The sequence below is a fragment of the Diadema antillarum genome, unplaced genomic scaffold, assembly GCF_040938485.1.
Source record: "Diadema antillarum isolate AM-2024a unplaced genomic scaffold, OU_Dant_1.0 seq00000131_RagTag, whole genome shotgun sequence".
Taxonomy (NCBI): domain Eukaryota; kingdom Metazoa; phylum Echinodermata; class Echinoidea; order Diadematoida; family Diadematidae; genus Diadema; species Diadema antillarum.
The window spans coordinates 1,380,642-1,407,987 of NW_027271209.1; the positions used below are offsets into that span (position 1 = coordinate 1,380,642).

The 27,346-nt window shown below is 38.5% G+C and overlaps 1 protein-coding gene across 1 annotated transcript in view; it reads right to left on the reverse strand.

Moving 5' to 3' along the window:
• Window positions 1–8,429: 8,429 nt before the first annotated feature.
• The window catches only part of LOC139727470 (protein transport protein Sec24A-like), a 36,488-nt gene continuing 17,571 nt past the window's right edge, over window positions 8,430–27,346 (reverse strand). The window contains exons 6-23 of the mRNA XM_071638443.1: window positions 26,649–26,830; window positions 22,514–22,674; window positions 21,556–21,658; window positions 20,997–21,123; window positions 20,235–20,344; window positions 19,342–19,573; window positions 18,896–18,951; window positions 17,785–17,886; window positions 16,509–16,613; window positions 15,144–15,267; window positions 14,290–14,448; window positions 13,460–13,633; window positions 12,671–12,781; window positions 12,056–12,234; window positions 11,523–11,660; window positions 10,596–10,793; window positions 10,119–10,222; window positions 8,430–9,419 (exon numbers count right to left, since the gene is read on the reverse strand). Coding sequence (XP_071494544.1) covers window positions 9,308–9,419; window positions 10,119–10,222; window positions 10,596–10,793; window positions 11,523–11,660; window positions 12,056–12,234; window positions 12,671–12,781; window positions 13,460–13,633; window positions 14,290–14,448; window positions 15,144–15,267; window positions 16,509–16,613; window positions 17,785–17,886; window positions 18,896–18,951; window positions 19,342–19,573; window positions 20,235–20,344; window positions 20,997–21,123; window positions 21,556–21,658; window positions 22,514–22,674; window positions 26,649–26,830 — 2,477 coding nt within the window. The 3' untranslated portion in view covers window positions 8,430–9,307. The remainder of the gene's footprint in view (window positions 9,420–10,118; window positions 10,223–10,595; window positions 10,794–11,522; window positions 11,661–12,055; window positions 12,235–12,670; window positions 12,782–13,459; window positions 13,634–14,289; window positions 14,449–15,143; window positions 15,268–16,508; window positions 16,614–17,784; window positions 17,887–18,895; window positions 18,952–19,341; window positions 19,574–20,234; window positions 20,345–20,996; window positions 21,124–21,555; window positions 21,659–22,513; window positions 22,675–26,648; window positions 26,831–27,346) is intronic.

A 27,346-nucleotide genomic window follows, 5' to 3' on the forward strand; every position in this document is an offset into this window, starting at 1 on the left:
GAGTAGTCAATACTGCAAAGAATAAGTCCTTTTTTTGTACTCTTTTTTTCTCAACCAAACAGGGCTGAATAATGCCTATTCACATTCATGAACACACAGGCCACAAACTTTTCATGCACATAACAGAGAATTAGACTTTCCTGACTCAGAAGCAAAAATGTACAATTCTTCAGTGCTGCTAGCAGTGATGTAGTTGAAGATAATATAAAGTTTTGGTACCTCAAAAGTTTCCCTGAGTTTCCTTGTCTTAGTGTGTATTTCAAGTTAAAGTACCTTTCGTATAACTAACACTGTGAAACTTACTCGCCCCAAAGTGCTCTCATGTCTTAATAATCATGCAATAATGGTTTCGTACAATACGTGTATATTGATTGTCGCGGCACCGCGTCGAGTCAAACTAACAGCTCGTTCGAATTTTTCAGAGCCCGCTCTGCTCTGGTACGAAACCATTATTGCATGATTACTAAGACATGAGAGCACTTTTGGGCGAGTAAGTCTCACAGTGTTAGTTATATGAAAGGTACTTTAACCTGAAACACAAACTAAGACAAGGAAACTCAGGGAAACTTTTGAGGTACCAAAACCTCATATTATCTTTAATGTCCAGCCATCATAGACAAAAGGCAGAAAGAGAAGAGTTTTGAATTTTTCTTTTTCTTTCCACTGCTCACACTTGTGAGAATGAAAATGTATGAAGCTGTAATATTTCCCTTGTGTATTGAAGAGAAAGTGCATTTGAAATAAAAATGGCAATGTAACTTTAATCTTATAGCCTGAGAGAGGTAAATTGTGAACAAGCATCAATTTTGGCATCTGCTGGAGCATTATGTAACGCATTACGTAAGGATTCATGTGTGTGTGTGTGTGTGTGTGTATCTGTCTGTCTGTCTGTCTGTGTATATTCATGTTTGTAGGGACAGAGAGGGGCATGATTTGATTTGCAGATGAGTGAAATATATGGTTTATTGGTTCAAATCAAGTTTCCAAACTTTTTAATGTATGCAAGATTATTCATTTCCAAGGTAAATCTGCACCTCTTCAGCAATGTATTTTTGGTATATTTGTCTCTTATCGTTCTCATGTTGATCATAAATCAGGACCTTAATCACGTTAATAGTTCCAGGAGTCAGATAGTACTGTTACTGTAAACATTGGAGGTTAGAATAAGGTTTTCCTGACTTCACTCCCATCTTCTGAAGAAAAAACAAATAAACAAAACATACAAAACAATGAGCAAAAAAAAAAAAAAAAAATAGAAAACCACCACCAATATCATGCAGGTGTTCAAGCAAAAGCATTACCATTTGGTATGCTCTCGAGAGCTTCCTGAGTAGCGGTCAAGGTTCTTATCTGGACTACCAGGTCAATAATAGAATATCTAATTAGCTCTGTAGAACACAATTATTGATCCTAAATGAACACAATTATTGATCCTAAATGAACAAGCAAATTGCTTCTCATGGTGTATTTTGATTTAAAACACTGAAGTGATTGTCAAATTCTACTTCAAGGGAGAAAATGTGTACCTTTGATATTTCTGTATGTGTGGAGCAGAAATATTTGAACTACTGGTTCAAATATTGTAGTGGCAATGTGTCATACTTGTCCTAAATTTATCAGCGAGGGAATTTGATGGAATTGGATAAAGGAATCATGAGCCCCAGACGGAAGTAGTGTCCATTGTAATTGTATTCCCTCTCAAAATGGTGCATGTGTTTTTTTTTGGGGGGGGGGGAAGGGGCGTAGATACACCCCTTCTACAGTTCATCTATGCACTTGGAGGAGACATAGCTCCCTACTTATCCTGCGAAAATGATATAGAATTAATCCAGGGATGTTACAAATGCAGGAGGAAATAGATGTTTGCAGAATAGTCAAAATTTATGTTTAGATTACTTTGCAAAATGTGTATGTGTGCGCATCTGGTTGTCTGTCTTGCCTTTCGGTGGACTGAATATAGTTCATGCCGGTGGCTAACTTGATACATGTAATAGAAGTGAAATGTATCCCTTCAAACAATTTACAAAATTCCTGGATCCCGACAGTAATCCAGATCAATACCAAAATTTAACCAACTGTTTCTTGTGTCGTTATTAAAGGGATGGTACAGTATTGGTTGAGGTGAGGATTCAGCTTTTTTACTTTTTGCGAGATATTCAGAAACCACTCTATGAAATGTGCACACAATTCTATGGGGGATTTGAAGTTTATTTGATGAAAATCAGTTTCGAAATGACAGAGATATCCAAAAAAGACAAGGTAAAACAAAGCGATCGTAATAAAAGTCATGGCCTGTAACATTAAGATCACTCTGTTTGAATATCATTTTATGCAATTAAAGAATTACATGTTATTTTATAATAAGATGTTTCTCATAATCTCACAAACACACACACACACACACAAGTTGGAAACCTGCAGCCTCATCTAAACCAAAACTGTACCATCCTGACGATTTCATCCAAATCTGCTCATAACTTTTTAATTATTTTGCAGAAAGAAAGAGACATACAAACTAATGCCACCATGTCCAAGAACATAACCGCCTTTGCGGTGTTCACTAAAATGTTAACTCTGTACGACAGGGCTCTGTATATCTACACAAATAGAAGTACAGTATTTCTGATCTTTCTTCTCAACACCATTTTATAAATGCCTCCATCCCTTGAGTGTAAATGCTATTGTGCTACAAGAAATTGCACTCGTAGCTAAAACATACAAACACACAAAAGCACACATAAATACATACACACACGTACATGTTTGTGCTATGCATGTGGGACATTGTAGTGCATTCACCTGCCACATGTTCATGCATAGTGCAATACAATGTATGCAGTTATCTCAAACTTACATATGTACAGTCAACCTCCCAGCCCCCTCCCCCCCCCAAAAAAAAAATATCATTTATGCTAAATTATGCCAATTTATGCATAATGATGCATGAAAGGCATAACAGGCACATTTTTTGTGTAAATATTATTTTTAGTGTCCTTAACAAATGTAAGCAAAAAAAAAATTGTGGCATCAGAAAAATTTCTTATGTATTTTATTGTTTTTTTTATTTCTTATGTATTTCTTTGTGTTTCGACTTTGTTTTCCACTGTTTTTTTCGACGAAATTAGTCCGCGACATTGTTCCGAACAAGAAAATATGTTATTGATTTTAATCAATAGAACCCATAAATAATCATGCTTTTATGAAATTTGCATTGAAATTTACCCCAGTACGCCAATTCACGTTTTTTAGCAATTTTTGGTCTGACATGCACATACGTATTTATGCGCAACTTCAGAATCGCGTGTCCAGCATCGCGAATTTGGTGTCAAAAGATGCAGGAGACTCAAAAGAAAAAGTCATGAAACATCACCGCAATAGCTTTTCGCGATAGCGATACTTCGCGCATAACATCGAGGGGGGGGGGGGGGCCTTAGAGCCCCCGCATAAGCTGAATAATCACCTAAGTAGAAAGTCTTTTCAAGTCCTCTCCTCTTTATTTTCTATTGATTTTAATCCCTCATAAGTCATATTTTCTCTAAGTCTGAGCTATTTCTTCAGTCCAAATAAATTCAACTTAGGCAAGGTTGATTGTATAGATAGATAGATAGATAGATAGATAGATAGATAGATAGATAGATAGATAGATAGATAGATAGATAGATAGATAGATAGATAGATAGATAGATAGATAGATAGATAGATAGATAGATAGATAGATAGATAGATAGATAGATAGATAGATAGATAGACAGACAGACAGACAGACAGACAGACAGACAGACAGACAGACAGACAGATGTGTGTACATTCATGTATGTATATAGAAGTATTGGAACAAGTTCACTCGGTTGACAGCAGGTTCATCCGTATTTTATTGCTACTCGGAGTTTCATGCCACCTTCATTTAGGGGCAATCATCAGGCAATGATCATTGCCTGATGATTGCCCCTAAATGAAGGTGGCATGAGTAGCAATAAAATATGGATGAACCTGCTGTCAACCGAATGAACTTGTTCCAATACTTCTGTCTAAAGCTCTTCCTTTGAGGATATCGAGCACTCTTCATAGAAGGATAGAATCACCAAGTGTATATATATATATATATATATATATATATATATATATATATATATATATATCATATATAACTACATTGACAAACAAAAGGACAGTTACACAGTCATTCATATTATCATTTCATAGATTTTTATTCAATTCATTACCATCATTAGAAACATTGTAAAGATACAGCACAAGGAGAGAATATTAGAGAGACAGAGAGAGAAAATAGAGACACATACAGCAAACATATAAGCCGCCCCCAGTCGAGGATTAAAAATGGCACAGGTAGCTACCCTAGTGGCAATGAAACAGAAGTCCCATGGAAAGAGAGAAAGTGATAGAGACTGTAAGACAGAGAGTATATTCGTACACATATCGATTACACAGTGAGTTCAACCACGTATAATACTTCCACTTTTTTGTCCTTCCAAGATTTTGAAAACAATTGTAATGTCTGCTTCTCCTTTACACATCTTGGACAAAATTTTCTGCAAAGAGGATGATCAACTTTAAATTTGATTCACTTGCAAGGAAAAATTGGGCTCTCCCTTGCCTACTAAATTTTTGGGAAGCAAAACACTGCTCCCAGTATGCCGAGCCACACAACTTTTGCTTCCTCTTTCAGTGTAAAAAAAGAAAATGAAAAGAAAAACAAAGCCAGTGGAAGTTCACAGTAAAATATGAACCTCATCAAACACAAGCATATATCTAATACTATTATTTTTCATTCAAAGTTGGATCCCCTACACAGGACAGAGTTCACAAATTGAAATCCATTTCACATCAGTCCATAGTTTTACTCAACATCTCCCATCCAACTCTATGGCTTCGTAATAAAATTTCCTGATGCATAGAATGGACTGGGAGAAGTAACAGGACTATCGGTAAAATGTGCCACATAAATACAACACTGTCCATTGTACTAATTGGCAAATAATAAAGCTATCTAAACTTGGATTACAGAGTTTCTATTCAGACCTTTTAAGTCTTTAAAGACGAGCATTGCTACAAATAAAAATGTTACCACAGGGGGGAAAGAAATTTTTCATACCGACAACTGCAAGCACAAGAACGAGTAATTTCATTACATAACATAAAGGTAGTGCTACGATATGTGTTCTCTACAAAGTAATATATTAATCCTTTCTGTGCTGCACATGTATGTACCAGTTTTAATTAAAACACAATATTTGACAATGTATTCAGTTTTCCACGTTAATTCTGTGTGTCTTGCTTTCACATAGATCTCTTTTTGTTTTGGTAGAGAAAGAGTATAAATCTGTTGAAGCAGATATATCTAATAGTGCAATCACTTTTCACCCCCTGCTGTATATGGGGAAATCTACCTATTTTTGAAGATACATTGGTTGAGTACAAATGAAATGAATGTTGACAGATTTCCTGCACGAGTGAAAAGAGACAAAAATGATCACACTGCATTTGCATTGCTCTTCCGAGTTTTTCAAGGTAACGGAAAGAAATACTGCTACATATATGCTGGTACTTTTGACCAGGATTAAAGATTTATACCAATATACATAAAATGTTGTCACTCTATCGATGCAAATGTTTCTCTACGGCTTCAAACATTTCAAGTAGACTGTAAACTTATCAACCACTCCATACTCTCTATAATTCACAGATTAGTGCAAGGATGTGTAGAGTATTTTGGACCCCTCACTAGTCTTATAAGGTGTTTTACACCAACATTCATCTTCTGATACATCCATGGAGTACCACATTTTCATTGACATGGCACGACTAGCAGAGGTGGTTTGATATACTCAATCCTGGGCTAATGCACTCGTACCTCATACCTCAAAGCACCGCTTGTCTTCAAAATAGATCTGAAGCTTTACCTTTGTCGTCATCACCTTCCAATATGGAGACATTCTCCCTCAAAGTCACTAGCAACATCCAGGCAACCGATCAAGCATTGTCCGACAAAATCCTTAGTAAAGGGGGACAGCTCAATATGGCACTGCATTGAACAGTTTGAACAAAGATGGGTATTCTTACCTTACTTGGACCTCCCCCCCCCCACAACAACAAAAAAGAATTAAAAAAAACCTAATGCATAAAAGAAATTAGAAGAAAAAGCAAACATACAAAATATTAATCCAATGTCTACAGAAATGATGCAGCATATACATAAAATATATCTTTTTGTTTCCATTCCTACAGAAAATGTAATGGCTTAAAAACTGGGGAGAAGACTGGGAAAAGCTGGGAATCGGTACAATCTGACACGCTAATCCTAGGTCGTAAAAGGTAAAAATTCAGCAAAGTTTGTTTGTACATGAAAAAAGCAAAGCAAAGCTGTATTATCTCGAGGATTTCATTTAAGTTTGAGAAACTTCAATCTAGGAGCTAAAACTGCATTTCTAAGGACAATAAACATGAAGTTTTGAAGTTCATTAAAATGCTCCATTGACAGCTCAAATCACTCTTTTTCTTTCGCTGAATTTTCTTTTTTCACTTTGCTGCCTCTACCTCGAGAATCTGCACTCTGACCAACATGATGGAGAGAGTGCACAAGACCTGCACATGAGAATAACCATAAGGGCGTTGCACAATGATATTCAGTGTAATGTAAATGAAACTCCACATAGAACCTTGCTAAAAATGTGCAATAATTTGTAATGTGTCGATTGAAAATAGAATGCATGGGGACCATTTCATCCAAATTCAAAGTAACATCACCGTACAGCAGAACTGCCAACTTGAATATTCACTTTTACGGGAGAATTTACTAGAAATCAGGGAGATCTTTCTCAAGCATGCACAATCCAATGGAGAAAACCAATGTATGAACCAGGGAGATGTTGAAAATCTGTAATTTTTCACTCCAAAATCAGTAAATTTTCAGGGAATCTCCTTGACAACCTGTGAGACTTTGCAGCTCTGCATACAACCCCATCCTCAGCTGACAGAAAGGCCAAACTATAATGCACACATGCAACTCCTCATTACCTGACCCCTGAAGGATCAAATCTATTTCTAGCACTGACTGGATGTCGTGGGTAGTGTAACCAGCGCATACAGCATACTCTGAAAAACCAGAATGGACATTTTTAAAACTTAGGTCCTACTAGGTATCACGACCATCAGTCAAAACCTTCCCTCCAGCCATGCTTGAACCCACATTTTCTTGCACTCAAAAAGTGGTCAATCCACCAGATTTCAGAGAAACATTTCCAACTTCTCATGGCAGCTTTTGAAGCTCTGTCTGAAGAGGAGCATGTAACTCAATGCTCTTCACTCTCTTCTGCTTGCTTCTATATCCATAAAGGTCAAGGATTTATTCCCAAAATATGTGATGTATAACAGCATGGATGTACTGAAATGAAACAAGGATCCATTCTATCACTCAGCATTTCATGTTTCGGAGGGAAAACAACAAAACATTCTCCAGAAGCAAAAGACTTTGACATGAATAAATACACTTAAAATTCAGGCAATGCCATAAATTATTTTACAAATGGACAAGGAAGAGAAAGAAAAGTCACACACTTGATTAACAACAAGCTGAGATTGTTCAAATTCATAAGTTGCAAAGCTGAGATTGCCAGTGAGAAGAAACACCTTCATGATTATTCTTTCGATTATCAGAGTACAGCAAAGTGAGAAAAACATATCAAGGTTCTGAGGGAACAGACTTAAATGCCATACATTTCGTGAAAACATTTTTTTTTCAATGTTTGAGCCTACAAATCACATCTGTTAAGTTTCGATTGCTTCAACAATCATTTTCTTCCCCTTCCTTTGTAACATTTCCCATTCAAAGTTATTCAAAGTCTGGCACAGGCCTGTCGCATACGTGTAATCTGTGCTTATGCTGTAAAACCAGAAATTTTAGCGCGCATGAAACTCTCACAAATTTCGTAGGCAAGATTCCCAGAAGTAAAATGCATGAAGGATTGTTTTCTTTCGACACGATACATTGAACGCCAGTAGCAATTTGCGAACGTTTCATCCCACGATAAAAGGCCACTAGCTCCAATTTGCAAAAGTTTCACGCTATGAATATTATGTATATAGGGGCTTAAAATTTCTCCATTTATGCTACTAATAACTCGTGATCCACTTGTCTTTTAGCGGAAATGATGTTCACGTTTTGTTATTGTTACAAATCAGCTCATGGAATTTTCTGTCACTACCAACCCGACATTTACATTGCCACAACTTAAAAAACATGTATACAATAGATGGGGAAAAAGCAACAAATTGTGTAGCTGGTGGTTGTTAGTCTGACCAGAACAAGAGCCAAGACAATCCTTTGTATATAAATGTAGAAAAAGGTACCTTTATTACAGTTTCAGTGCCAGAACAGAAAAGGAATCAGGTTTTTAGAATTGGAATTTAATACATTTATTGAGATCTATGGTTAAGCAATTTGATATGTAGCAAATGGCTGAACATCTGCTGAGGATCTTACAGCATTCCTTCAACGTTATGCTGAAAATATGACTCAAACAGTTCTTGGGAGAGGGACGATTATGCTTCATAATTTATAGCAGGCATGACTTCAGTTCAGAGGGGTGGCCCAAGACTGCTACGTTCATACACAACTGGTGCAGTGATTGTTACCGCATGTGGCACGATTGCATTGTAAAACAGATAACGTGGATATGCAAATCTCCTTCCTTGACCGTCAAATAGATATCAAACAGATAGCTTGTTCTTGACATATTTCAACAGCTTATTTCATGTGAAGAGCAAATGTGCACATGCTCATGGCTTTTGCGCATGCACAGAGCACTTAATGATACATGCGAACAGAAAATAAAAACTCAAACCTACTCGTATTCTTTTCTCCAGAGGGAGGAAGTCACATAAGCACAGATACCATACATAAGTGGCGATACATATTGATGAGGTGCAGTGCTCCCCCTACGTATGCAAATGTGATTCTTGCTATCTGAAGTTCTATTTTGTTTGCTTGCTTCCTTTTCTGCCACATAAAAATCTGTGAATTCCATATGGTTCAAAACAAAGTAACATATTGCTGAACTATTGCAATGGCTAAAAAAAACAACAACAACTAAAACAAAACATAACCAGTTGGACACTTTGAGACTTCGAATGCACGATCAAGAAATCTGAACATTTCTACGCTTGAAAAAAAGAAGATGTCAATGGAGGCACGTCATGTGTCAGCTTCACTTTGCCTGTTCTCTCGGCTGGTAGAATGCCGCGGATGTCTGGGATGATGATGATGTTGGCGATGCACCTGCAGCCGAGACTACTTGACCTCTTTCTGCAAATGCTGGATGAACTCGTAGTAGGACATGGAGCCTTCCGTGCGATCCTGGATGAGATTCCTCAGGAACAGGCCACGGTGCTTGCTGTCGTCCCTGAAAAAAAGGGTGCAGCACAACACAATCAGCTAACTACAAAATGTATCTTTAATTTTCGGTGCGTAACCCTTTCGGCATCCCTTCTGCATCAAAATGGCATTATCATCAAATGAATGCATTAGTGCTCTATTTTTAACACAATGCTGACTTACTGCATTAATCTTGTGCAGAACCATATTGGAAGATTTATATATGGATATTATTGTCACAGTGTACTGTGAAACTGCCCATTCCAAGACTCTTCTCCCCCTCCTCTCACCCTCTCAAGAGATTAAAAGCACTTCAGAGAATAAAAAGATATATATATATTCACAGTATGAGACAACAACCTGATTGGTATTGTACTCTCTTTGCATGAGGCGAGGAAAATAACAAATTTTATTCAAAGCAAAACACTAACCAAGAAGACCATAAACCTCAGCCACAAAATAAAGACATGGCTTTACCAGGGGAAAGCAAAGGAAATTTCAAACAAATATGAAATTATCAAGCAGGAGAACCATTAAGTCACAGACAAACTTGTCTGCACGTAGATGAAAGCCTTTGCTACATTTATGTTTCTATCACAACTCATCGTCCTCACAACTCAAAAAAGATTCCATTGCTCTTATCTGCATGGTCAAGCTAAAGTGATATATCTATACAATGTGAACACTGCCACAATCATTTTGAGAATCCCTTGCCATCTCCACTAACCTAATGACCAGGAGAGGTGCATGGTAGGGCCTCTTCTCAAGGAGCCAGCTAATGAAGGTCCTCATCCTATCTGACGTCGGGTTATCCAGCTCCGGAAGCTCCATCTAGAATGAAGAATTACAGGTTCTGATGACTAATTCATATCACAACAGAAAAGGAAATACGAGCAAAATCTTGTCTGAGATCAAGGATGGTGAATTTTTAAATGAAAAACTGCCAATTTCTGTTGAACAGTGCCTTAGTGAATTACAAACATGAGGACAATCAAACCAACGCGACACATTTGTTAATTTGTTCAGTTCAATTTAGTTCAATTATTTTTCACTTTCTTCAAAGAGCATATTATATAAGAAAATTACAAATGACATAACTGTAAGATGAAAATTAGAGGTGATTTAATCCGCATAATCTTTGAGACTTAATCTGCATACATCATAGACATAGACCTTTAAAAGAAATTTATAACAGCTGTCTCACCATTCCTTCTGGTATGCTTGCAAAGTTTGGGACATCTAAGACATCCTGGCAGAATTCAGTTGAGATGGTCTGACCGACAAAGAGGTACATGGCATCACCACAGTCCATGAGGAAAGCACCGTCCCTGCTGAGGTACTCCGACGACAGACCGATAAGACCCGGCTGGGGTATGGCTTGATCATTGATCAGCAGGGCACCCTATGTTTTTTCATTTTTTTTTTTCAAGGGAGAGGATTGAAAAGAGAGGTTTTATGATAAATTTTGAGATAACTTGAGCTCTATACATGCTTACATTACAATTACCATAGCATGATATCAAAACAAGGATTTGTTTTCATTTGTACCATTGCAATGCCTTGTTATCTCATGGTACAGTCTCCACATGACATCTGTACACAGAGTAAGGGATTCGAGTACACAGAGTAAGGGATTCGAATGCACAAATGGTCACAAGTCTGACAAAGGATACTTTCCTTGCTGGTGAATAATCAAAAGCTGCACTGATATGGACTGAAGAAACTAGCAATTTGCATTTTTTGGATTACAAAAGCAGAGTCCATTCATTCTAGTTCAATGATACTTTACTATGCCACAAATCCAAGCATAGATAATGGAGAGAAAATGTCACTAAGATGTAGATCACACACTCACATCAATGTCATTCTGTCTCAAAATGTGTAAATACCTTTTGTGGAAAAAAATATCATTCGGCTTGTTTTCCTATTGAGGGTAACATGTTTACCTAGTTACTCTTACAGGCATACTTTTTTATAAAATGAACTACCAAAGAAATGAACAAATGTAAACTCCACTTTCACTACAATCATATGACATACTTTGAGATCACTTGAGTTTCATTCAGACATTTGACAAACGGCAATACTCGTGTGAAACTCTGCTCCAGAGGAACCCAAGAGGGCGCCTTACCTCATCGCTCAGGTTGTGTACAGGGTAGAGGTCGGGATGCACGTGGAGCATGATGTAAAAGAGGGGCATGCACTTGAACATTTCCATGGCGAACACGCGACTGTCCAGCTTGGTGCTTGTGCCGAGGCGGAACGCCATCTGCAAAACAGATCAAACATGCGACATGTAATCAAAATGTCTTCTTGAGATATCGACTTCGCTGAGTCAAAAATAATTTATCGCCACCTCAGCGCTGCCTTGCTACCACAGCTGATTTACATACATGGACAAATAATCTCTTGTGAATCATCTTTCACTAAAGAAAGTGAAGAAGAGAGAAGTTTAAATCATTTCTGCTAACTTGCATTCTAGGGGATACTTACATTCAGACATTGAAATCTCATGATTCCAAATAGTAATGAGGGAGATAATTTTGTGCTACATGCATTTCAATAAGCCTCTGGCATAAACAAGGAGATAATAGGGCAGCTCTGGCTCTCAAGGCAACAGAATAGTGCACACTAGCCAACCGCACGTCACATGTCTCTACTCACGTTCTTCAGCAGTGACAGGGTGTACAGCGGCAGGAGGCGGAGATTGGGCGGGCACATGAGGGCACCCATGGCGTGGGAGCTGGCGAGGGTCGTCCGGTAGGCGGCCAGGGTGTCAAGACACACGTTGACCAGGGCATCTCTGGCATCCCCGAGATTGGACGTCTGGCACTTGTCCACCGCTAAAATGGGGGTTGGGAGGGAGGGGAAGAATTATAACAAAATATGCTACTACTGAACAGTCAATTTTTTTTCTCTCTTACATGTTTCCTACTCAAGGTGTCACACATACAATGTACTTCACACTGTTGAAATGCCTTGAGTTTATGATTACAGTCGGAAAACCTGCTTTTTCTATGATTCAATGCCAAAATGAAAGCATAAAAACAACAAGAGAATACAAAATTAGGGCAAAATTTACTGCCAACAAGATGTAATTTTATTCTCCAAGAAAGTTTTCCTGGGGAAAAACAAAATTGGTCTTCATGTAGTATTCTCAGGATGAAATCATAATATCTGACTCAACCAGAAACAGTGATTAACTACACTATTCAACGGACAACCATATACAAAATTCAAATTCATCACAAAACAAAAAGTAGAAATTACATAACCCACCCATCCTAGACAGCAGCCCTGTGATGGCCTGGGCATCAGCCGATACGATGACATCTGTCAGCTGGTTGGCAACCGGCAGGCACATGGTGTGAACTCGGATCCGCCGTTCACCTAATGACGGAAAAACAACAAGCAAACACTCACTTTGAATTGATGAACTTCAATGACAGGATTTGAAGCTTATAAACTTATGGATATAGACTTTGCTATGGCTATCACTGTCACTTTTCCCCTGTTGAATCAGAACCTTGGTCAAACCTCTCCACTGACTAAATTGGGTCATTACACAAAGTATCATGACTTGAAGGTCTGTATGGATTGTTGATGTGTGAATACATTAACGACATCAATAACAAGCGTTTTTTTGTTTTGTTTTTCACACAATAAGTTAGTCCTCACTTGAATTGTAAGGAACAATATGAGATAAGGTTATCATGATCATTAACATGGTCATGATACCATGAATCTATTATGTAGATTTTTGTTCATATATACATGCACTGCTAATTCACATATGATTTTCAACCAAAAAAAAAATCAAACTGAACTGAACTGGCCAAAAAAGAAAAATGGATCAGCCTCAATAGGACTGCAGTAGCCTGATTACTTAATTGACAAACCAAGATAAAAACAGTACATTTCTTTTCACTGTCATCCACTGCACATACATAAACAATTTTTGTGATATACACTTCATGTATAAATTTCTCAGCATGGATATATCACTTTAACGGGACAGCTCAAGTGGTCAAGAGGTCCTTGGTCAACTGAAGTGGCTGAATGACTGACCTTTGCTGCTGGTGTAGAGTAGTGCTGCCTGGAAGCAAGCCATGGAGGAGCTATTGAGATTGTCCTCTATGGCTACCTGCATGGCAAAGCCAGCGTCGGGGTTGATGTTCGGCAGGGAGAGCAGGTCCGTCGACCGCACAAAGAAGTTCCCGTGGAACGCATGGATGCTCATCCCTGATGGGCGGTATCGGGGAGAAAGACGATGCGAAATTTACGAACAATGGTTAAAAATTTGTATTAAAGCAGCGTCCGAAGCGTAAGTGAATTGGTCATATGAACTAGGTAATTTGTGACTGATCTGACTGTTGATTTACAACAGATTGTGGGCTGTGGGTGATATTCATTCCTCAATTTGAAACAAAACTCAATGACATCTCAATTCTTGGCATCAAACAATAAACCACATCACCACTGAAGCAACAGACTGGAAGCAATGTAGGACCATTATTTTCAAAAGGTTTCATTTTCATGTCCACTGCCATATTTCAGGTGTTATGTTGTGAGAATCATTCCTTTTTAAGACAGCAGAATTATCACATCTGCATAAATGTAAAGTGTAATCACTTTACATCACCATGAATTGCATCTTCTTCAGGGAAGACTATCTTATTTTATATTACAGACACAGAACACAGCGTGTGCAAAAATATTTGCCGTTCAAGTCGGCATATTCGAGTTCATAAAACATGGTGTCAACTGTAGGTAAATTTATTCTTGATATAGATTGCAGCACAATATTTACTAATGGGCCTATTCCATCCTCTTCCACTAAGCAGCTTTCAGGCTGAAGCAAAGGTTTCAAAGAAGGACAACAAGGATAAGAGTCTCACCCTTTGTGCATCGTATCCTCATGACGGCCTCGAAGCCGATCTTCCTCGTCAGATACCTCCTGAAGTCAGACTCGAGTCTTTCCGCCTGGATTGGATTCTGTACGGTGTGGAACGCTGGATAGTGGTTCAGGCAGCCCCCTGAAAACTTTGCTATGCCAGCTGTGTTTGGAAATCGTGGGGAAAGCAAGGTCAATTTTTTCAGACTTTTATGTGACACTGAATAATACCATACACGGCACAGCTTCATGATGGAATAGCTCTGTAATGGGTCTCAAACAACATTTGCTTAAACTGTTTTTGGAAAATATTTTGTCTCAAGCCTTTGGCTTTCTTTGTGAACTCCCTGACACATTTTACACTGTATATATTTGTATTTATATGATTATCAATAAAGTGAATTGAATGAATTGAATGAATTGAGAGAATAAATGAATGAAAATGGGTCTATAGGCCACAATAATATGCACACTTTCAACAAAAGCAAATCAAACTTTCGAAGAGACATTTTACATTCAGCAATATTCAGATAATGTTAATGAATTCATCGCATTTCATCTTATTGCTTCTATTTCAAACAATACAGAGATTACACATGGTACACCACCTGTTTGATTGTATATTTGCATTACACAGCATTCCCTATATTTTATCTTTGTTACACACAAATGTCTTTCCATTCTTTCATGTTTAACTTTCACATTTTGACTTTTAGGGGTGCCAAGCACAAAAATTTAAAGGTGCAAAAAGAGGATCATTCACAGCAATCACTTCATGGAATAGGATGCAATTATTGTACCACGTCTCACTCAGTGACAAAAGCAAACCAAAAGCAGTCAAACTAGTGACAGACATACCAAGAGTTGCAATGTCCATGTACTGTGCACCCAATACAAACAAGTCTGCTGCCACCTGGTGTCCAGAGTACTCCAGGGCCGTTCTCTTGTAGAAGTCAGTGGCAGGACCAAGGTTTGGCACACTCTACGATGGTAAATTCAGGCAAGCATACAATCAAAAGATAAGTACTTTGCATTCTTTCTTTTTTTTTTGCCCACAAGTGTCTATCAATGTAATAAAACTTTCTGAGACATAGATTGTACTTCTGTACAGATATTCCACAAAATTCCACAAGCCAAAGCTGACTTTGTTTTGAGGATATCAGCTTTGAAATAATGCCCCTGAGATTAACAACCCTAAAATAAATAACATTATAACTTGACCTTATCAAAACAAGGACTGTAAAACAGAAGATATATTCATCTTTACATTGTACTGAAAGTTTAATGAGTAACAACTAGTGTAAAATGTAAGCATTCGATAATACTCTGAGGAAATAGATGATACAGTATTCATCGTATAATCGGGACAGGTTGGGAGTAGCAAACACGGCCCCTTTAAGCGGGGTGCCCGATTTCGCGATGAGCACTCACCATACACTAACGGCATACGACATGTACATGTAGTGCACACACACACACACAAGCACACACACATGCGTACTGACGTACTGTACATGTACATTAATACACAACCACTCTACCCCCCGGCGCAACCCTCTAGCTCTCCCTGTGTTCATAGCCCTCATTTCAATCACGTAACATTTGCCCATTCACAACTGAGGAAGATTGTGACGTACACACAGATCACTGTGTATTGAGAGTTGAAACACTCAGGGACGAGGAATTTGAATTTGGACTTTGCCCTCAAAGTGTATGACTGAGATTAAACAACGTACACAGCCTGCATGAGCTGTATGAGCGAGGCATGTTTTTATTGGATGTGAGTATAGGTTTTGTGGCTATGCATGTACGTGTACTGGATGGACGGAGGTCAAAACACACTAGTCCGATGCTATGCTTTGTAAGTTCGATGTAAACGACAACTGATAGGGAATCTTTGAAATATTGTTGTGGTATTTTGGTAGATTTTTTGTGTAAAATATCAACAGAATCAAAGATCGCTTGAATAAAAATTGTCCTGTTTATCAGAGGTCCCCGCCCGATTATCCAGTGAAAATAACATGCATTGGAAATGTTTCTGGGAAGCGTATGTCATTTAAGAGAGGTTCCCAATTATCAGATGCCCGATTATGCGATGAATACTGTACCACAATTGTGTCCCCCCCCCCCCCCGTCCATCTTAAATAATTACACACAATCATATGTTTAGCACTCAGTTACTAGTTGGAAATGACTTAGAATGGGCAAGAGAGTTGTTGTTACCTTTGCTGTGGCTCTTTGATTGGGATCCTCTCGTGACTTGAGGGCACCCACACCAACAGAGGGTAATGTACACTGAAATATCGTGACCCGACCTCCAGTTGCACTCTGTTGGAAAAAGAAACAATTTTACAATTGAAGAGAGAGACTAAAGGTGCGTTCGATCGCTCTCCTAAAGTAAACTGTATCATTACGTACCCACACCAGAGGAGCACTCAAACACTCCTCAAGTGTACCTTACCGAACTGAATCAAGCCAAAAGTGTGCCACATCCCGATGTGCTAAAAATGGGTACCGAAAGTGTACCAAAAGTTTGCATGTGAAGGATGCGCGTAACATGCACATACATCATAATGCAAAGAGTTTATTCTCTTCGTTCCTGACATCTGCAAGTAGTTTAAGCACGCCAGGTGAATGACCCTCTTGCTACAAAATGTGTGAACCCCTCTAAAAATAACTCATGAGGGATGCTTTCTTGATAGAGCACTCAAACGCTCCAAATCTGGCACAGTTCATACAGTATGCTTTGATTCGCTTTAAAGCACTTGAACGCACCCTAGGGCTGTCAGAAGAGAAGAGACTGAAACATCTACAACACTTGCGCAAACTGAGGAGCTGATGTTGTGGCTTAGTGGAAAAGACCATGGACTATCAATCACTATTTTCCTGGTTGGAGTGCACTGGCTGCGACAGTTTTATGTATGCCCCACGGCAAGAAACTTGGGGACTTTAATCTGTCGGTCTTGTGGTTGCTTGCTTAAAAGCTTTCAATGCTTCCTTAGTGGTCACGCCAACACAAATCAATGCAACCAACCAAAGACAAAGTTAATAAATTAATAAACACCGCTAAATCACCACAGGACCTCAAAGCTCAGTTTAAAGAGAATGCTATGACACACCTGAACATCAGTCACCATTGACTGGCAGATTCTTGTTTACCATATCACTTCTGGATACAGAATTTCTTGCTCATATTCAAAGGCAAAGTTATGCTGTTAAGATACCTCACATATTACGATACAGGCACATGACAAGAGATGTCGCTTTAACATCCCAATAGGATGTACAAGACTGGCTATTAAATGGCACTTGAAATGGCCCGGCTTCATCTTGAGCTCTTAAAAATCCTATCAACTTCTTATCATTACTAGCATTATCATTATAATTATTTCTGTGCTGGTTCGTAGCTTTGAATTCAATACTTGTACGTGCAGGAACAAGAAAAAAGAGAGCTAAAAATGATAACGTGACCAAAGGATGGAGAGGAAGCAAAACATACCATGAGTTTGAGAGCAGCTTGTAAGGCTGGTCCCAGTGCCGTCTGTGTATTCTTGTTGTCCACAAACATGGCCGGCAGTTGATTGAGGAGCTCACATATTAACTGTAGGAGAGGGATGCAACAAACACAAAGAAAACTAGAGAAGCACTCTGAGAGCGCAGACCTCCGCCAAGCATGCAAATCATTTTCACCACTGATCTTGTTCTTCCGTAGAAATATCAGTGATTTCCACCCGTACGTTATAGCATTGTGTGCTGAAAGTCGCCAGATTTCCCAATATAGAAGCCTTTGTTACGTCATAAACACTCCGCTGCACGGCGCGCCTCCCCAGCAGAAACTAGAACACGCACTTTAGTGCACGCAAGCAAACCTCAAATACGCGCAGCCTGAACTCCCAAGTTCATTGACTCTACCTGCCAAAATGTCAAAAATCCTTCATAAATTCCCCCAAAATTCTCGGATCACTCCCAAAAGTTAATCGTTTGGTACTTGTGTCATTCTCAACCTTTCCTGCAAGTTTCATCCCAATCCGTTGACTACTTTTTGAGTTATTTTGCACACGGACAAACTAACAAACCAACGGTAACGAGAACATAACCTCCTCCCTTGGCGGAGGTAATGAAAGAAAGTTTCAAGTTAAGTCTCCGAAATATCTAAAGCAAAAGAGCTGAGTCTCCTTGAGTTTTAAAACATCATAATTAAAGACTCGTCCTCTTTCCTTTTCTTTTCTTTTTCTTTTTTTTTTGCTATCCTGCAGCGCTCAATTCTCCAACACTTTATACATATACACATATCACTTAAAAATGCACAAGAAAAACTCTGTATACATGTAGGTATAGCATGTAACTGGGGCTTTTTTCTCTCTCTTAATGAAATGTTTGGGCTTGGTGGTTCTCAGTTTCACTTCTGAGTTGGAGTTAATATCTGTTATGCAAAACTGAGGAGGTGAAAATGGCTGCCTTTTGAAATACTTCTTTAGGTGAAGAATATGCACATATAATCTCAATAATATACTGTATTTTCTCAAACTAAAAAATAAATGAAAACGATGGGAGGTAAATGAATCCTTTCTTATCCAAATATGGGTGCATGCATGAACTGCTTGACTTACCTCTTTTGATTCATGAACATTAACCAAGAGATCACTCGGGCAAGGCAGGAAAACATCTGAGAAAGAAAAACCATATAGAAAAATCAAATATTTTGTTATCAGCAACCATACAATCCTCAGTGTTTCTGTTATGATTCTAGTGATATACATAACAGGGGATCAAAGTTAACATTGCAGATCACCATCAGTATTCATTAAAGAATGACAACAATGGGTTTATCAATCACAAGTATGTCAAATAGAGTCTTCATTATTCATTAAAGAATGACAACAATGGGTTTATCAATCACAAGTATGTCAAATAGAGTTTAGATATGATTTGGTTCTTAGTAACCTTTTCAATGCTCCCAAAGCTGTGGAGCTTCTAATATGCATAAAATATGAGCCACTAGCATGCATTCCTTTGGAATAACACAACTAAGTAGGCCACCAACTGCAGAACGTACCGTCCACGTCCGAGACGACCATCATCTGCGGCCGGGTGGCGCCCTCCGGCAGGCTGTAGAAGTGCAGCGTGCTGTCGAACGTGATGAAGCCGATCATGGTGCGGGCGTCGCCGGGCATCTTCTCCATGTACTCCAGTAGCGTCTGGCAGATGACCGACAGGTAGCCGGACTCCACCGCGCTGAAGGAGACATCCAGGAGGAAGAGATAGACAGCTGGCTGGGGCGGCCGCAGCTGCAAAACGAGAACGCATGTATCCCTACATTCACACTGAGCGTATTCACTGATATCTCAAATCTGCATGATTAGCACCATGCCTGATTTAAATGTTTTGTTGTGATTTTAAATTTGTGACTTCTGGGCCCTGTTGCATAAGATGCAATCAAACATAAGTCAGAAAATCAAATATAAGTCAGGTATCAGCCAATCAGAACTGAGTATTCAGAGACTTGTGTTTGATCTTAACTTTTATGCAACAAGGAACTGGAATTCTGAAGCCATACTGATTAAAAAAAACAACAACAGCAATACTACTTTATTCAACAAGACCTACAGCCAGACTTGAGATAATACTTGTACTGCAACGCTTGCAGTGCTGCATACAGTTCTTCAAGCAAAGAATCCCAATTGTGTCACACTTGTCTCAACTAAAAGCCCTGATAACATTACAAAAGGCCAATGGCGGACATAAGAATATCCCTTACATTGATTCCTATCAAAACAGCAGGACAGAAGAAATCATTCTGGAATGATGCAACTCCTCTCTCTCCTGTAACTTGTGCAAAACAAGCACAGACAAAGAAAATGTCCTTTCATTCTGTTCTGTAGCCAAGCTGCATTCAGGGTATTAGCCACAAGCTTGTGGATGTATATAATCTGAAGATGAAAGTCTTACCATGTACTCTGATGGTGCGATGAACTCTATTGTTGAGGATTTGATTTCGGGCCTCCTCTGCGGTTCTCCGTACGTCTTCGTGACAGGGTCAAAGGTGAACTCTTCGGGTACTGCCAGAAAGAAAAGAATCAATCCAAGGAGCTTAAATGAAAATCCATCTGTTCAAAGGTTCAAAGGGGGTAGCCCCCTTTTTGCAAGCCCATCTAAAAGCTTGGGAATTTAACCTTTTCACAACAATGGACGTGGTATAAGTAGCGTCAAGAGTTTCATACAAGTTTCCTCTTGTTACAACATATGAATTCTTTCCATCATCTCTCTCTACTTATTAACGTAGTACACAAAGTCTGCATCACTTTGGTACTTTCTCACTTGCCTGTCTTCTAACATGTTGATCCTTTCTTCATGAGATGAGCACATCAGGCTTGGCTTTCATAATGGGTTAAAATAGTGTATCTACATGTACAGTTTGTAGTACTCCTGCATGTGTCAGCATCTTTCCATTACAGGTGAATGATTTTCTACGAATTAACTGGCATCTATAAATTAAACAAGTAAACAAATGAACCTAGGAAAGGAGTCAACAATGATGGATCGATAAAATATTGGTCAGTATGTTTTGACGATTACATATTGTCTTTTTGTGCCCCTCAGCTACACAGAGCAAGTGTATCAAGGCTAGCCATGAAATTATAAAAATGCTCTATTTCGATACATATGAGCAATTTTTTTCATACAGACAACACAAGCGAGATGTCTACTCACAGTCATTGACCCTGAAGCAGAGATTGCAGCGCCACCGCCGGTTGTCGATGAAGGCGACAAACGGGTTGATGTAGGTGCGACAAGACCTGCAGCGGACTATCACACTGGACTGGATTACCGGTAAGTGCTGCGTGGGAAAAGATGCACACGTACTGATGGTGACAACTGGGGTTTATCAAACATTCTATCAGTCATACAATTATAGCAAAGCGTGCCTCAAGCACATAAAAGTTAATGTCTCACTCTGTTTATATCATCTGAGTTCTCAAACGACAGACTTGTGAAAAAGATTGAGATTTCCTAAAATGTCCTACTGGGAAACTGGAACGACTGGCTTGAGAAGGAAACACTAGGCTCAATAGAGTTTTAGGCAGTTTACCATCAAATAATACTCTAATTTTGTTCAGTTATTCAGTAGTTGAATCATCAGTAGTTGATAGTGATCAAAATACTTAATCCCAAAATGGTCAAGACTTCATTCCAAATGCATCTGAAAACCTGAGTTAACCATACATAGTATCATGCCACTGTCATCAGACTGTGGAGAGTTTGCACTTACTGAGAGGTCCCTGAACGGGTGAATAATGAGGCCGAAAGGAAGTCTGGATTTCTGAAGCAGTGACTGAGATTCTGGGATGGCATTCAAGGTGCACCGAAATACACTGAAGAGAGAGAAAATGCATGTTTTTAGGAGTGACAAAACACATAAAAGATGTATTCACAAGTTCAATATCAACAAGCACCTTACAAAATCAGCAGGTAGTTTGAGGTGACAGTACATATATAATTCATTAACCAAGAGATATGCAATGTAAGAGTAATTTGCATGAATTCGTCAGCTGATTAAAACATGATGCTGATGCAATGTCAGCATCAATTTTACAGTAATTTCCGTTCAGTTTCATTCAGTTTTGTTTCCGCATTCTATTTTCAATACAGTATAACAAAATTGAATATTACAGAATTTCTCCAAACAAATCGATCATGCCATGTGAGATGAGGAGAGACTGACACTCGAGAATCCGAAGTGTCCTGCAAGATTTGGAACAGTTTGTTTCGATGAAACAAAGGTTAACCATCCACCTCAACATCATCTTTGCCCAGACAAATCCCAATGACCAGGACCCCATTTCATAAAAGATGTCAGGATAGCAACTCTTGCTAGAATGGAAACTTCCAATAGCAATAGTCGATCAGGAGGCAGGATTCTTGTTGTTACCTTTGACAATTGCCATTCCAGCAAGAGTTGCTATCATATCAACTTTTTATGTAACAGCGCCCTGACCTCTGTTATCACATATCAACCAACTTTCACCTCTCTCCAGTGAAGAGCAAAGGGTACAAGTCGTCGCTCGCTGGAGCACTTGACATTTTGAGAAACTAGGTTTTGTGGTCCCAACAATGAAGCGTTTGTCCCCTCCCCCTCCCCCTCCCCCTCCCTCCCCCTATCCCTTAGCAGACCAACATCCCCCTACCCCCCCCCCCCCCCCCCCTTTTCCCTGGTCGTTTTCACTCACTCTGGACTGACTTGGAGCTTCTGGTAGTCCGGGTGGAGTTTGGCCTTGGGAGGCTTGAACTCCTTGGCCTGCACTATGTGCCTCTCCTGAAGCAGGTTGAATGGCCTCGTCTCTTGTAGCCGCAGGTTGTTCATTCCTGCATTGATGTCATTCATTGTTGTCTTCAAAAACAAAACAAAAACAAAAACAATACAAACATAAGTACTCCATGGATTTCTAAGACATACATTTTGTATGCCTAATCGATTGGTCTTCTCATCTACATACTTATTCAAAAATCAATTTATCCATATATCAATGCATTCATGCACTCCCTTATATTTCTATTCATTCATTCATTGACTCTGCATCAATCCTTTATTCATTTGCCTTTCTATCTATTCACTCACCCCGTCATTCAATCATCAATGAAATGACCAATTTAGCATAGAAATACCTGTTTGTCTGTATGTATTTGTGTAAAAAGTGTACAAGTCTGTCTAACACTTAGTTCAAAATCTTTATTAAATAGATTGAAATTGCATTGATACAAATGTCCATTTGGTCCATGCAATACCAATCCCTCACATTTTTCTCCTCACTTTAAACCATGTTAACTGCTCATCACAAATTGAACACTACAATGCTTTGAGGAAATTCGCTGAACTCAAGCAGAATAAAGCTCTCTACACACAGCAGTCACATGTTTGAGATAAACACAAGGCATTACTGTACTACTGACATTCCCAAGTGCTGCATTACACATATTGCGTGCTGCTGACATAAATGCACAAATATAGAGTTTGGTTGTCATAGTACACAGCTATCACATTCTCATAACCACATTCAGTAAGAAAAGTGACAAAAACAATGGATACTGCACAAAACATTCAATTTTCTTTGGATTAGAGGTTAGTGGTCAGCAGAGTTAAAAATGTAGTTCGCAACTCACATAAATGTACGAAGAGAATTTGTGTCAGTGAGGTCTTGGGGGAACAATAATAGCTAATAACTTGAAGTATCTGTTGCAACCATCGCTGATATACACTCAGCAAAAAAAAGAAAGTAAACACTTTTTCAAGTTTATCTTTCTCATAGACTATCTGGCTAAAGATGGTGTTTTATATACCATGTTAAAGGTAATTTAATTAGCTATCAACCTTGTAGATCAATGCAAATGTTAACTTTACACATGAGTGAACACATTTGTTTTTCTCTTTCAAGGCACAAAATAAAAATTTCAAAACGGACAAGTTGTTATACAAGCGTATTTGCTCTTCCATATAATAATGAGAACAAAAGACAAATTTAACACAAAAGAAATGCAAATTAATTTGCAAAAATCAACCTATGATCTCAATAATGTCTCTGTAACCCTCAAAAGATAAAGAAAGGCAAAAAATGATGGAGGAAACTGAAAAATCTTCTGTCAAATCTGCAGTCAAAAGACATAAGAGAAAATTATGTTAACAAAGAAAGTTAGATTTGAAACGTTATTTCAAATTAAGAAAATTTGAAATAATATTTGGATCTTGAATTTGTCTCGTGCATTCCTAAATTCCTTTAAATTAATAAGTAAAACGAAGAAATTCTGTCGATTTTATCACCTTTACGGCTTACACCCTATGTCATTTAAAGTTTGAATTGATGGAAAATGCTGATGTTCCACCTTCAGTTTCCCCACTATGTTTTTGTTTTGAATATAAAGGGAAACAAGGGAACGGAAACTTATTTCTGCTGTTTCCTTCATGTCTCTCATTGCTTTAAATTAGTCTTTTATCATTGCTATCTTGGAGGGCATTTGCAAATGAATTTCAATATGTCCAATTCCGCAATTTCTACTTTTCTGCCTTGGAGGACAAAAACAAATGTGTTCACTCATGTGTAAAATTTCTTTTTGTATAAAACTACCAGGTTGATAGCCAATTAAATAATCTTTGATATGGTATATGACACATTGATTTTATCTAAATCTTCTATGCAAAATATTAACTGGAAAAAGTGTTTACTTTCATTTTTTGCTGAGTGTATATGCCTGTTTCCTTGCATGCCACACTGGTCAACTAGGAGGACATGCATAAAAAACCCTGATGAGCTAAAGCAAGATAGATACATAGCGTCGCTGGGCCGACAAGACCTCGTATCTACAAAATGTCAAATGTTTAGGAGATAAAAAAAAAACATGGCGGCCAAAGCACTAGAGCGAATGGGAAATCCTTTCCTTTGACATGCCCTGGTGGCTTTATTTTTGGAGTAAGGCAGTTGGGATTTGGACAGGACATCACTTAACCCATTATTTGACCATTAATCCAAAATTAAAGTCATTTTCACCAAAATTTCAGATACAAGGTCTTGTCACCCCAGCGACGATAGATCTATGCTCTCTTTAGTTTTTTTTTAATGCTCAATAATGCCAACATCATCACAGCAAAAGGTCGAATTGAGACATTTTTACATAAAATGAATAAAACAAAATACGTATAAATAGGTAAAACAAATCAAAGTGAACAAAAACCCTTATATTACACTGACAAGTCTACTGCAAACTTCTAAGTATACTGATTGAGAAAGCTCTTATGCTTTAAAGGACAAGTTCACCTTCATAGACATGTGGGTTGAGTGAATGCAGCAATACTGGTAGAACACATCAGTGGAGAGTTTGAGCAAAATCGGACAATCCGTTAAAAAGTTATGAATTTTTGAAGTTTCTGCTCAGTCACGGCAGGATGAAAAGACTACTATAGCTTGTAATGTCACATGAGTACAACGATATAAAGAAAGAATAAAGAAAATTCAACATATTTCCATTTTTCTCGCATAACAAAAGAACACTCGACTTCTCTCTTTCAGAAAGCAGAGGGATTAATATTACCCTTAAAGGGACTGTACAGTACTGGTTGAGGTGGGGATTCATGTTTTGAACATTCCTAAGTGAGATAATGAGAAACTTCTTATGAAATATGAAAGAGCATGTCATTTTAAGAAGGATTCAACGTTTATTCGATGAAAATTGGTTTTCAAATGGCTGAGATATCCAAAAAAGTGATAATAATAAAAGGCGACAGGCCACACCTTTTATTAGGATCTGTTTGTTTCACCTTGTTTTTGGATATCTCAGCCATTTGAAAATGGATTTCATCAAATAAACTTTTGCTACCCCTTAGAATTGCATGCTCTTTGACATCTCATAGAGTGGTTTCTGAATATCTCGCAAAACATTAAAAGCTAAATCCTCACCTCGACCAGAACTGTACACACACTTTAACATACGTCAGTAGCAAGTCGAAGAAATGTGCACTTTATTCAAAAAGTAAAGTTTTGTGAAATTTTCTCTTTATTTTCCTTATATAGTTGTACGCATGTGACATCATACACTGTAGTAGTCTTCTCTTCCAGCAGTGACTGCGCAGATACTTAAAATATTCGTAACTTTTGAACGGATTGTCCAATTTCCCTCAAACTTTCACTGATGTGTTCTACTACTATTGCTGCATTCTCTCAATCCTTATGTATATGAAGGTGAACTTGTCCTTAACAAAAAAAAGGAAAAAATGGCACTCACTGCACAGAACAGGGCTACCATAACATCTACTAAAACCATCAAAAAATCATTCATAATCTATAAGACATTATTCATTCATTTATCATTTCCTCAATAACCAAGGTTCCTTCATCACTTATATGTTTTGATGGGATATGCCTTATGGCAAACACGGCATACCATCTGTTTAGGTACATGTACATCTTTACGTAGTTCACCAGCATGTTTGTTGGCTCAAAACCGTAACCATGCTATATCATTACACATAAATTACTCATAAAAACAAACTGTTAGTACAGTAACTGAAACAAAAAGGCTGACAAGCATCAACAAAACACAAACAAACATACAGTTAGATAGGTGGGATTAATGACAGCCAGACACATCTTTGCAGATGTTTCTATTCGGCTTACTCATTCAAAAAGCGGTCTACACGCCAACACAATGTTAAAGCACACACAGCTACTAACAACCACACAAGTTGCGGTATAAAACCAAAACATTCATTGTAACCACACTGCTGAAGCGTCAAATCATATTGCCCAAAAGGGTCAAAGCTGAACGAAAAACCAAGCACATGCACAACATCCATGCACTTCATGCAAACGGACTCACTGACTCCTTCTTCATCGCATCATTCGGCACCTCGTTCATCGGGCCACCCCTGGAACCCACCTGCGAGGGTTGGAATGGCCCTGGCTGCGGTGCCATGCCAGTGGGTGGCTGGGCCATTCCACTATTCGGCTGGGGAGGTGCAGTTCCCATGTAACCTGGTTGCTGGGGATACTGTCTTCTCCCTGAAAAAAAAAAAAAAAATCAATTTACAAAGTCCATTCAGTTGGGTCAGAAAAGGTGAAAGAACATATTCCATGATATAACATCCCACACAATAAATTGTACAAATCACATCATCAGTGATTTACACTGATCTATCTCCATCTACACCTATAAAACTATTTGATAGGTTCAACCAACATCAAGACTAAGTACATGTACATCCAGGAGAGCTACGGTAGTGACAAAAATACAATCATTTCTATATACAGCATGTATTCATTACCATTAGTCCCCCCCCCCCCCCCCCACATTCAACATACTCATAATATGCCATTCTCCCTGCTCAAATCCAGTAAATGTTGGGTGAGATTCTTTAGCACAGATTGAGAAAGAAAGCAATATGTGCCGACAAAATTCCTTTTGGTTCTTCTACATGTATACACTATGAAATGAAAGACAACTTAGCAGAGAGAGAGGACCAAGATATCAACATGAGACTCCAATGGCAGGCACCACTACACAATGTACTGCCATGC